Consider the following 11761-nt stretch of genomic DNA (forward strand, 5'->3'; position numbering starts at 1 on the left):
AGTAAAAGAGGACTGAGGTCTTCCCCAACAAGAGTATTATCTATCACCTGCAGTAAAATTCATTTATTAGGTTTGACATAGATATGAGAGTCCAGTTGAACGCTTCTTTAAAAAAGTCAGTACTGTGAGACTCACAACAAGTCAGAGTACAGGAAACAAGTGTCAGTCAGGTGCTCAGCCATAAACAGCTGTCATACCCTCTACCACAAGACTCAGGGAGCATCACTGAAGAGGGAGCTGAACAAAGATCGGGGAGGACGAGGGTGAAACAGCGTCTTCTGCGCATGACAGAAACTCACAGCAGCTGTGACCGCCTGCACAAGGCTGTACCAGATCAAGACAGTCAGCATACCAGCATGGAAGGGGGCGGTCTCATAAGCCCCTACCCCTAACTGTGGAGCTGTTGACTGTTGATGGTGCGAAGGGAGGGAGAATCAGTTTTCTTTAGGGGTATGGTTCCTGGTGGATTGACCATGCTCCGGTGGGATAGCCTCACACTCATGTATTTATGGACAGCACAAATTGGACTTGGTGAGTTATTTTTAAAGAAGACATGGAATTGGGAGTGGGAGGGAAATATGAGGGAGAATCCAGGGGGAGGTGGAAGAGGGGTAGTAGAGGGTAAATATTACTGAAACATATTGTGTACATGCATGAATTCTCAAACAAAACAATTTTAAGTAAAAAAAAATCAATACTATGTTTAAGAATAGTCACCAAAACTTCTCATGTACCATCTCATGCATGACTTTTGCAAGTGTAAGAGACAAAAAATGCAGACACCAAAAAGTACGTCGACATGATTCCATTTATATAGTGTTTTTTAAAGACAGAACTAACCAATGGTATTAGATGTTAGTTAACAATGCTGACTAGAGAGATGATATTGACTTAAATTGTGCTCATCCATCAATCTGGGAAGGGCCTACACAGATGTGCACACAGGTAAGGGATCATGGGATTGCAGTCTTGAGGTTTCTTTACCAGATGTGATTTTGGTCCATGGGCTCTATCTAGGTATGGCAGGAAGAGTTCATGCTACTGATAGCCTGAGCTTTTAAGTCATATTGTTATTAGTATCCATATCAAAGCAAGGGGTTTCGAAAAACTGAGCTCTCTTTCACATTTTAAGGTTCACGTAGAGCAGATGCGCTTAGTTGAGATGCTTGTTCCCTGATTAATGCGTATTTGTGTAAGGAATCTGGCCTCCTAAATATAAGAAGCATTGTTGTTACAAAATACTGGCATGAAATTTCAGAGTGAAACTCTGACAAGTCTTGGCAAAAAAGGAAATCAGACAGAGGGTACCCTCGCCAACATCTGCTAGCGCCATTATCCCAAAGTTTCGGTGGCTTACAGCAATGCATATTTATCTCTTGCTTTGGTTACATCAGAGGTCTGGGTTGACTGTCGGTGTACTGGAAACAGCTATTTGATTTTATATTGGAGTGCCCTGATTGCTTTTGTCTTCAGGAGTTCCCAAAAAGGCCCAAGTCAGATGAGGATCAGATGCTCTCATGCTTTCTCCTAAGGTCTGGATCCCTCCAGGAAAGATTTTGGCCTGAGGATTTTGGGGCTTGTACTGGCCTGGGAGCTGGGCCCAGGAAAGATGCTGATCTGGGGCAGCTGGTGGCCGTGCCTCCCCAGGATACAAAGGAAGATGGGGGCGGGAAGTGGCCCCAAGGGCTCCTGGGGACTGCACTGAGGAGCTGGGTTGGTCTGGATGCAAAGGACCAGAGAGAGGAAAGGTCAGCCCAGGCGTCCAGGAAAGATGCTGGCGGGTTGTGCAGACTCAGGGAAGCAGAGGGAGGTGACTGTGGGGGGGGGGCAGGCCCAGAGTGCCCCTGGGGACCCGAGAAGGAACTGAGTTGTTCTGGATGTAAAGGATCAGGCAGCAGTGGTGGTTCCCCAGGTGTCTGGGGTGCCAAGACAAGGAATGGGACAGGACCCAGCCTAGGAGGAGAGAGGGGTGGGGGAGATGGGAGGGTGAATGAGACTGGGGGTGTCAAGGCTCGACTTAACCTGGAGAGAGGCCTGTGGGTAGTCTGTTGTCTTTTTACATTTGTCCTCAACTTATCAGAATTCTTCTAGTACTAAAAGAAAAAATACATGCTCTAAGAAAGTTGGTGCCATTATAGTCCTAAAGATTTCTCTAAAAAGATTTCCTCGGCTTTAGAAAACATGGGGACTGTTGATTCATAATGAGGAGAAAATGCATTGTATTTCTATATGAATCATGGTTGTTCTCTTATGAATCAGTTTTACTTAGTCACAGACTAGCCATCATCTCACATGGTGAATTCCATGGTCATGAGAGAAATGGGATTGATGAACATACTCTGTCTCCAGAACAGTGTAGGTGAAGTGTGTGCAGCCAGTGCCATTCATCAACACAAAGCAGTCACAGTAGCCAGGTTGGAGACATCTTCGCATTTATGTAGCATGTACAATGTCATATCCTCCCTCTCTCATGGTCTTGATTACATGTGATGTGTAATCACATGCAGTCATGTGATGAATCTGAATTAAACCAAATTTAGTAGTGAAAATCTTACAAGAACCAGATGTTTATACATGTTATTTATTCAGCCCATCAACAACTCCATGAATATAGTCATTATTTCCCTATTTCATAGACAAGAAAGTTGAAGGTTAAGATAATTTTCCAAGGTCTTAAATTGTAATCCCAGTCCTTAGCCACCTACATTGTCCAATCTTTGATTCCATGGAATATTTTTATGAAATCATCCAGTCATTTGCTACTTTGCAGCAGATACGTTTTGAGCCCTTTCTTGTACTACATTCTCCTCGTGTGAATCTACTTGTGATTTCTTGACCTTGTTTCCACACTTGCACTAGCTGAGAGAAAATCACACAGTGATGCTTAACAGTAGATTCTCCACACCTGACTCTCCCCACTAGTATTCTCACACAGATCTGTGGTGCTAGTGAGCATTTGTAAAGATGAGAACGCTCATTCATCAATGTTGGAGGGTGTGTAAATATTGTTAAAGGATTTTCTTACACAACTTGTGTCTTTGTTATTATATGTAAAAGGACTTTAGCAGTATGAAATGTAAAACACAATTTTTATATTTGTTTCAAAGCTCAAAACAAGTAGCTCTTTGAATGTCGCCCCTGTTTCCTGTCCTTTTAGTGTATCCCTATGAGTGGAATTGCTGGATCACATAGTAATTCTGACTTTACTTTTTTTAATGAACTGCAACAATATTTTCCATGGTAGCAATACTATTTTATGTTTCTACCAGTAGTACACAAGGTTCTCACATCTCCATCTTCATGACAGCATCAGCACCTCATACTTCTGGTAGCCATCATAATGGAACCTTGAGAACGCTGTGCTGAGGGAAATAAGACCATCACAAAAAGACAAACACTGTATGATTCCACTTCTTGAGTTACTTAGAATAGTTGAAAGTCATAGAACAAAAAGTAGAAAGGCAGTAGTACTACTAGGAAAAGAAAAGGGACTGCAGTGAGGGGGAAACAGAGTTGCTCCTTGATACATCCAGAGTTTTAGTTTCACAAAAATGAACAATTATGGAGGTGGATGGCAGTAACATTTGTTCAACATTATGAATGTATGTTTTACCAGTGTAATGTACATGTAAAATTGTTAAGATGGCAATAATGTACACGTAAAATTGTTAAGATGGCAAATTTTACATTGAATATATTATGCCTAAGAAAAAATAATGGAATTTTTTCTTTTAAAAAATTCATATTTTATAAGTGTTTTGTCTACATATATGTAAGTGAATCCATGTGTGCAATGCCAGCAGAGGCCAGAAGAGGGCATCAGATCCTCTGGAACTGGAGTTACTGACTGCTGTTATCCACCATGTGGGTGCTGGGATCCAAACTTGAGTCCTCTGCAAGAGCAGCTAGAGCTCTTTAACTGCTGAGCCATCTCTCCTGCCCCAAGAAAAAATAATTTAGTAAGCAGACATCCAAATGACCTTTAGTAAGCCATTAGGTAAGTAATTTTAACTGTTAATAACACATGGTCCTTGAAGGCCTAGCACCCATGTACCATCAGATAATTGTTTGTTGATCACCTGTGTGTCAGTGAGATTGGGGTGGGCTCCTCTGCTCAATGTTTACACACAGTGTCCAGAGCTTCTATCACCACCAGCCATAGAGCTAAGGTTCTGGCTTCAACTGCCCAGCCAGGAAAGGATGAAAGAGAGGGGTTTTCTTTTTCCCTGCCCCAGCACAGAAGTAGCATGTCACTTTAGCTTGCATCCTTTTGGTCAGAACCAGCAGTTCCAGCTAACCATTCCAAGATAGCTGGAAAATTGATTTGCTTGTGTAACTAGAAGGAAATGCAAATTAGTGCTATAGTATCTAGTTAGTACCCTCCTACTAACTAGACTTCTATTCCATTCTTTACACGAAGTCCCTCTCAGAGTCGCCTCCATCTGAAAGGCCAGGATTTCCAGGTGAAACACAGCCCTCTCCACCAGGTTTGGGTATGGCTTCTCTTTGCCTACCAGTGTATGCATTAAAAAACAGTGTACTTCCTTACCCCCTCACAACATAAAATGAACTGTCATAAGTACTCCCATTCAGAAAGGGAAAGTAGGCAGAAAACAGCAATTGGTGTTGCTGCTTTGTAAGTACTAGAAGGACCTTGTGAAGACCCTGACCTTCAGTAATGGGATTGCCCTGATTAGGCTGCTCTACTCTTAACAGACCTACCTTGTAAATATATTGCTCTGGAGAGCCTCTGCTTCCATTCCTTAGGGGATTCATGTTAGGCTAACCCGAAGTGGGCTTTATGAGGAGGGCATGCCATGTTCTCTATTTGCTGCCTGCAGGTAGTTTCTGGATATGAGAGGTTGTTTTGCTTTGCTTTTAAATAGTGTTGTTGCCCTTTAGTGGTTTTCAGGTCTGTTTGGCTCCAAGGACCAAATTCAGAGTTCTTTGTTAGACAGTCTCCTTGAGCTGTTTGCTTCCCTTACCTTGTGAGAGCAGTGACCTAATATATAAGGAAGACATACTTGGCATATATGAATTTGCAAGACATTAAGCCACTCTTTTCAGCCGAGGAGTCTAATGAAATTTTGTTTCTCATACCATTTTTCTAGGGTGAGTCTTCTTGCTGATACCTAGACACAGAGTCAGCCCAACAGGCTTTGAATTTCTAAGTCTTCTTCATTTCAGCTGTGTAGAAGGGAGCCCATTTCTTTCTTGGGTGTGTCTCTTTGGGTTTTCATTGTGGTAGTTTTGTTTTGTTTTATTGTAGTATCTTGTTGAAAGTGCCTAATAGCAGCCAGCACTTAACATTGTGTCCTCTCCAGGTTTGTTCTGCCTTACATGCTTTTGGGGTGACAGATTTGCAAATGGTTTACACCAAAACATAATTTAATGTCTCTAGCCTCTGCCATCAGGGTCCTGCCACCTAAAACCTGACTAAGCCACTGCACAGGACTCTGTCCTGCCATCCTAGCATTCAAATTTAAAGTCAAGAACTAGTAAATGGCTCCATCTGTAAATATCCTAGGCTAACCAGAATTGCAAATAATGTATTTTACATAGTAACTTAATTTGAATAGTTACAACTCATATCTTTCAAAACAGGGATATATAACTGAAGAACTTTGTAAATTAACTACATGTAGTTTACTCTGTTTTGTTTTATAGCTCTAAGAAAATAACTGACAGTAAAAAAGGTGAATATGTGAGCTCTTCACTCCATGAGATGAATGCAAATGTTGTATCCCAAGACCCAAGGCTTACAAACCAGTTTTCCAGAAAAAATGATGAAAATACAGTTTTACAAAAGACAGCAATTGAGAGTTTGGAAAATAGCTGTCCAACAGTAACTGCTACAGAAGAACATATTGATAAAATGTACCTTGATATTTTGAGGGAGAAAATAGCTATTAACCCTTCATTATTGCCTCAGGAATGCAAAACTAATAAAGTAAGTATTTATAACCTAGGCTGATTTGCTGTTGAGAAGTGAAGCTATAGAGAATCTGAGTATTGTGAGTCTGTGCTTCTTAAGCTAGTGGGGCTGATGCGATACTAAACTCTAGGTCCTACATGTCGTTGCTGAGGCTTATTACTGAGGCTTATTATCAAACCTTCCGGCCTCCAAATTCAAAAATACCACCGTAACATTAGCTTTCTTTCAGAAGCAGTTCTTTATATTTTTTCCCCTTCGCCCCACCCTTTACCTTTTCTCTTAGTAACTAATTTAGGATTTGGACAGCTTAAAAGATTTAAGTTTCTGTCTTGGTGGTACTCATCATTTGGCCCTCCTACAGTTTGTACTGTAGGCAAGTTGGCATTTTATAGGAATGCTATTAGCAGCTACGACAAAACTTCTGTTTAAGCTGTTAATCTAATTTTGAATTACGTATTTCCTATAAAACACCTACAGTTCTTTGTGGAATGAGGCAAGATATTGTATTAGTTACTTTATTGATAATGTGATAAAATACTTTGCAAAAAACAACTTAAGGGAAAAAGAGTTTATTTAGCTCCAGTTCAGGATACAGCCAAGCATGTGGTTAAGTCAAAGCAGCAGAAGTAGTCAGATGAAGAAAGCAGTGAATGGCAGCTGCAGCTCAGTTCCCTTCCCGTGTATATTGTCCAGCATTCTAGTCATGGAATGCTCGGTCTTCTCACTGCCATCAGGATAATCCCCCACAGGCATGTCCCAGGCCCATCTCCCACATAGGCTCTGTCAAAGTGACAATGCTAACCACCACAAATATTAATAATTTTTAAAGCATTTTAAGTCCAAAGACAGGAAAGATAATATTTCAGTCATCATTTCAGAATATTCTTCCTTGATGTCTTCTGTTCATCCTGTTAGTCACTCATCTCGCTGTGTGGCAACTTTATTTTGCTTTATTGTTTTGAATTAACTACCTTAATGATAACTGAAGGTATGCTTCAAAACACTATAATTCTAGTCAATTAGAGAACTTTGCTATATCATTTGCCTTTCACAAACATTATTTGGTACTCATTTTGCTACTCATCATTTGCTACTCATTATTATTTGCTACTCATTATTTGCTACTATTTTGCCATCTGTTAGTCTTCATTAACAGCAATAGTTGAAGTTCATTTATGTAGTAAAGAGTTTGTTGTATGCAGACTTTCAGATCTCAGCTCACTTTTGGAGAAGAGGATGCTGTAGCTGGTAAACAGGTGCCGTGCAAGAAGGCCAGAAGTGCACCTCCTCTGCTTAAAAGGAAAATGCAGAGTGGATTGTATGCATCAGTTAGGAGCTCAGGCTATGGCAAACCCAGTTCACCACTCAAGTCATTTTCTGCTTTTGAAAAGAAAACTTCAAAGGACATTATGAAAAGCAAAAACATGAGATCCATTCCCCCTTCAAAGCAAGCTAGGAAAAAAGGTAAGGGTATATTCTTTTCAAGGTAGAATTCGATGCATACGACATATTAAGTCTGTTTTTGTAGAAGAGGCTCTTGAACTATATTCCTTTTTGAGAAGGTTCAGTTTACAGCTTTCAACCTGGGATAGTGGCAGTGAAGACAGCGAAAAGTGGTTAGACAAGGATATGTTTAAAGGTAGAACCAAAATATGAAACAGGTTTTGAGTCTCTAAAGTTTTTGGCCTAAACAACTAAAAGAATGGAACTACCACTCCCTGGAATGAGGAAAGCTAAGGTAAATTTGGGACCACAGTGAAGACCAGTTTAGTTTTTGAGATGATAACTGTAGGATGCCTAGTTGACTTGTAAGTAGAGATAACAAGGAGGCAGTTACATCCAAAGTCTGGAACACAAGAGGAATTATGGACTCGAGATGCCATTTGAGAAATATTGTTGGACTAGAGAGATGATTTTTTTCAACATGACAGTCCCTGAGAATGAGGACAACTAAGGAGTAAACACAACCAAGTCCAGGGGCACAGGCATGCTAACTGTAGGAGATGGGGCAGAATGAGAATGGTCTTTAAAGCAGGTGGAGTAAGGTGGGAGGAACTGTGATGAATGCTAAATCCCCAGTGAAGGGAAAGTGTCTTTCAGAGGGTCTGTTCCATCACTGCCTGCTTCTGGTGAATTCTTTCTTTTGGCTTTTCTGTGTTTTACAAATATTTTAAAAATTTTTTAATTTAAAAACTTTTAAACAACATTTTGAAGAAATCATTTTAAAAATACAAAGTTCTCAAAGTTGTTTGTCTCTAAAGTGATATTTTAACAGACTTAACACGTTTGAATATGGGCTTTAAGATTCCATCTGCATATGTCCCCTACACATTTCTTACTGCTACCTGAACAGTAGATTGGCCTCAGAATTGTTTCCACTCTTTGGAAATTTGAAGTTACTGTAAAAGTAGAAGATTAGGACTGAATATTCATTAATTGCATTCTTTTCTGATTTGCTATATGGTACTATTATAGCAATATGATTAATCTTTTGAAATCAAATTCAGGTTAGCTATTACAACATCCTCTGCAGTGTACATTGTTTGGGACTCTGATATCTTGTCCCAGTGTATATGAAGTGGCTGAAGGCACAGTGAATTGAAGATGCTTCATGTTACCAGCTCCCTTCTCTGATTCGTCATACAGAAAGTTTTATTACCATGAACATCATAAAAAATAATTTATTTTAGAGTAAATAAACTGAAAGTTGTCCTGTACCCTGCTTCAGTCTCCTTGCATTTATTTAGCTCCATTCATTTCCTGCATCCAGTGACGCTGAGTAGAAGTTGGAGTGGGTGGCTTTTGGGAGTGCAGTGAGCACAGTGGGATGGCAGTGGTGAAGTATACGTCAGCCTATTTACCGATCTCCATTTTATCTTAGCATTGCTGCCATTTTCATATTTATTGTTCCACCATCCAGTGACTGAGTAGAAGTTGGAGTGGGTGGCTTTTGGGAGTGCAGTGAGCACAGTGGGATGGCAGTGGTGAAGTATAGGTCAGCCTCTATACCGATCTCCATTTTATCTTAGCATTTCTGCCATTTTCATATTTATTGTTCCACCGTTACTGAATGCACATTCAACTTAACATTTGTGATGCTTTCTTCTGTTCTTTGCAATATTTAGAAATGTTATCTGGAACAAAACTCATCAAGCCTGCAGCTTTGAGTAAACCAGCTCCCCAAACTGAAAGTTGCCTGGCTACACCTAAGAAGTCTGAGGACCCACAGGGGATTCTTTTGTTCAGTTTCAGACATGCCGCAGAGGTCAGAAGAGGGCTTTGGATTCCCCTAGAACTGGAATTAAGGATGGTTCGTGGCCGCCATATGGGTGCTGGGAATCGAAATGCAGGTCCTCTGCAAGAGCAGTCATTGTTCTTAACCGCTGAGCCATCTCTCCAGCCCCTTGAGTTTACAATTTTTATGTTCTAAAATCATGTTAAAACTAAATTATAAGATATATGATCTCTTGCATACTGCTGTATGCATGGAAGAAAATGAATTTGATGAAATATAAACATGAGATTTCTTTCCTTCCAGAATACTTTAATCACTTACTGATTTTCTTTGTAGCAGAACAGTATTAAGCATGCCATTTCTGTTCTTGACTCTGTAACTGTATTCTAGTCTTAAATACACAACCATCATAATGACCTGCCATTTCTTCTTGAAAGGAATCTTCGAGACACTGCACTGGGAGCAAAGAGACAGAGCTGAATATGTTTAAAAGAGGTCGGGAAGCAGAAGAAGAGTGGAGGGGTGCACAGGCCCTCAGGGAGCAAATTAAAGTCATGCTCTCCGAAAAAGAGAAGGAGGTGGAACATAAATTGGAATCCCTGAAGAGACAACAGGAAAAAGAACTCTTTAAATTAAATCAGGAAAACTACATTCTTCAAGCCAAGGTACTGAAGCATATCACCCTGTTTCCCTTTACACCTACTGGAACATTGACTGCCTCCTGCTACAATCATTGCCACCTTAGGTTCCTGGAGCTGTTTGACTTGATGTATTTGTATTTGCAAACTTGGTTCTGGAGAGTGCATCCCTACAGGAGAGTAACATGAACCCATGGGGGAAGCTAAGCTGGCTCTTTGATGATTTTCCTTTATTAGCTGTCCGTTTAAAAATAAGCCAGTCAGCTCATTATGACCTCCAGAGAAATCAGTTTTAGCAAGAACTGCTGTAGAACATCTAGACTCAGAGTGCTCGCATAGAACTTCTGAGTCCTCCTTTCACAGAGCATCACTGGCTGACTGGTTGTAGCACACCCTGGTATGCTGAGCACTGCTTCTCTCCTCACTTCTCACTTCATTCTTCTCTATAAATTAGACATTTCTGTATTTTCTTAAAGTTAAGTAGCTTTGAAGAAACAAGCAGAAAACAAAGATGGTTACAGTTTGGAGAGGCATCTGATCCCATTACTGGAGAAAAACTGAAGCAAATCCAAAAAGAGATAGGAGAACAAGAGACCCTCCTTCAAGGCTATCAGCAGGCTTGGCAGTTCTTCAGCCTCCTTAGAAACTAACCTGATTTTCCTTAGCTGTCTATGTTGTTTTGCAATAATCTTAGCTAGTTTTGGTATTCTATTCAGAAATAGTAATCTGAATTCAATTCCTAACACCCCAGAGGTGAACTTTTTTTTTTTTCTAATGTGGGTTCTGTTTGTTTATAGGGGCAGGTATTTCCAATTTGTAACAGCTGGACAGGTTTAAGACGTTCTCTTCCCTCTCTGCCTCTATTTATGTCTTATTCCTCCTCTCTTGTCTTTCCCTCTCTTTACACTCTTCTCTTTTACAACTGTCATCTGAGCTCTGAGCCAGTCATCACCCTGGGAAGAGTGAGAGAAGGCATTGGCTATCAGGGTGCTAAATGGCTTTGCAGGGCATTGCCCTCAGTGGGAGCCTTCACATTCTCTAGCTGCCATCCAATCTTGTCATGCAGAGAGAATGTTTTAGGATTTCACAGACCCTTAACTATGTGAGCTGTCCTCTCAGAAGACAATGTCATCCTCAGAAGCTCTTTGTTTACATCAGACTCTTAACATAAGCATGTCGTAGGCCAGAACATCTCATCACAGACTCATTTGTCTACTTACCTCACTGTTGGAGGCCAGGCTCCTGAAATCTTTCTCTAGTCCTGATTTCCCCCACAGGCCAAAAGCAGAAGAGATCTTACTGGACCCTCTCACCCCTGGCCCACATAGGTAATAGGATGTATTGATTCAGGCAGCTGCTCTCCTCTTGCATTTATACTTGTGAAATGCCACATAACACACTGACACTGGGCTCTTTATATGGGGAAATTTTACAACCTTTATTTTTTCAAGTAAACATTTTAAGCATTTCAGAAAGAATTTGTTTTGGTTAACAAGTTTTCTTCTAAGATAATAGAAGGTGTTTGAAGAAGTTTGTGTATTTAAGCCATTTATCTATTTACATTTCATGCTACATAAGTATTACTAACTAAATTTTTTTTTCTGTTTTTAAAAAGGAAAATGAAAGATTGTATAATCAAGTAAAAGATCTCCAAGAACAAAATAAGAAAAATGAGGAGCGAATGTTTAAGGAAAATCAAATTTATTCAGCGAGTTAGCGTCTCTAAAGTATGTCCTTGTGAAATTCTTTATTATCATTATAATTTTTTTGTGTGTATGAATGTATTGCCTGCATGTATGTGAGTGCACCCATGTTGTACAATGGTGCGGAGATCAGAAGAGGGCTTTGGATTCCTCTGGAACTGGAGTTAAGGATGGTTCGTAGCCACCTTGTGGATGCTGGGAATCGAACCTGGGTCCTCTGCAAGAGCAGTCAGTGCCCTTAACCACTGAG

The 11761-nt window shown here is 40.3% G+C and overlaps 1 protein-coding gene across 1 annotated transcript in view; it reads left to right on the forward strand.

The window, feature by feature from the left end:
* LOC103731018 (centrosomal protein of 162 kDa) overlaps positions 1 to 11535 on the forward strand; it is a gene marked incomplete at its 3' end in the record, with an annotated part of 42866 nt that extends 31331 nt beyond the window's left edge. The window contains 7 exon segments of the mRNA XM_029561724.1: positions 5668 to 5950; positions 7138 to 7399; positions 9061 to 9200; positions 9608 to 9835; positions 10285 to 10425; positions 11424 to 11502; positions 11505 to 11535. Coding sequence (XP_029417584.1) covers positions 5668 to 5950; positions 7138 to 7399; positions 9061 to 9200; positions 9608 to 9835; positions 10285 to 10425; positions 11424 to 11502; positions 11505 to 11535 — 1164 coding nt within the window.
* Positions 11536 to 11761: the final 226 nt, after the last annotated feature.

This window comes from Nannospalax galili, unplaced genomic scaffold (assembly GCF_000622305.1).
Source record: "Nannospalax galili isolate Female #2095 unplaced genomic scaffold, S.galili_v1.0 scaffold814, whole genome shotgun sequence".
NCBI classification, from domain to species: domain Eukaryota; kingdom Metazoa; phylum Chordata; class Mammalia; order Rodentia; family Spalacidae; genus Nannospalax; species Nannospalax galili.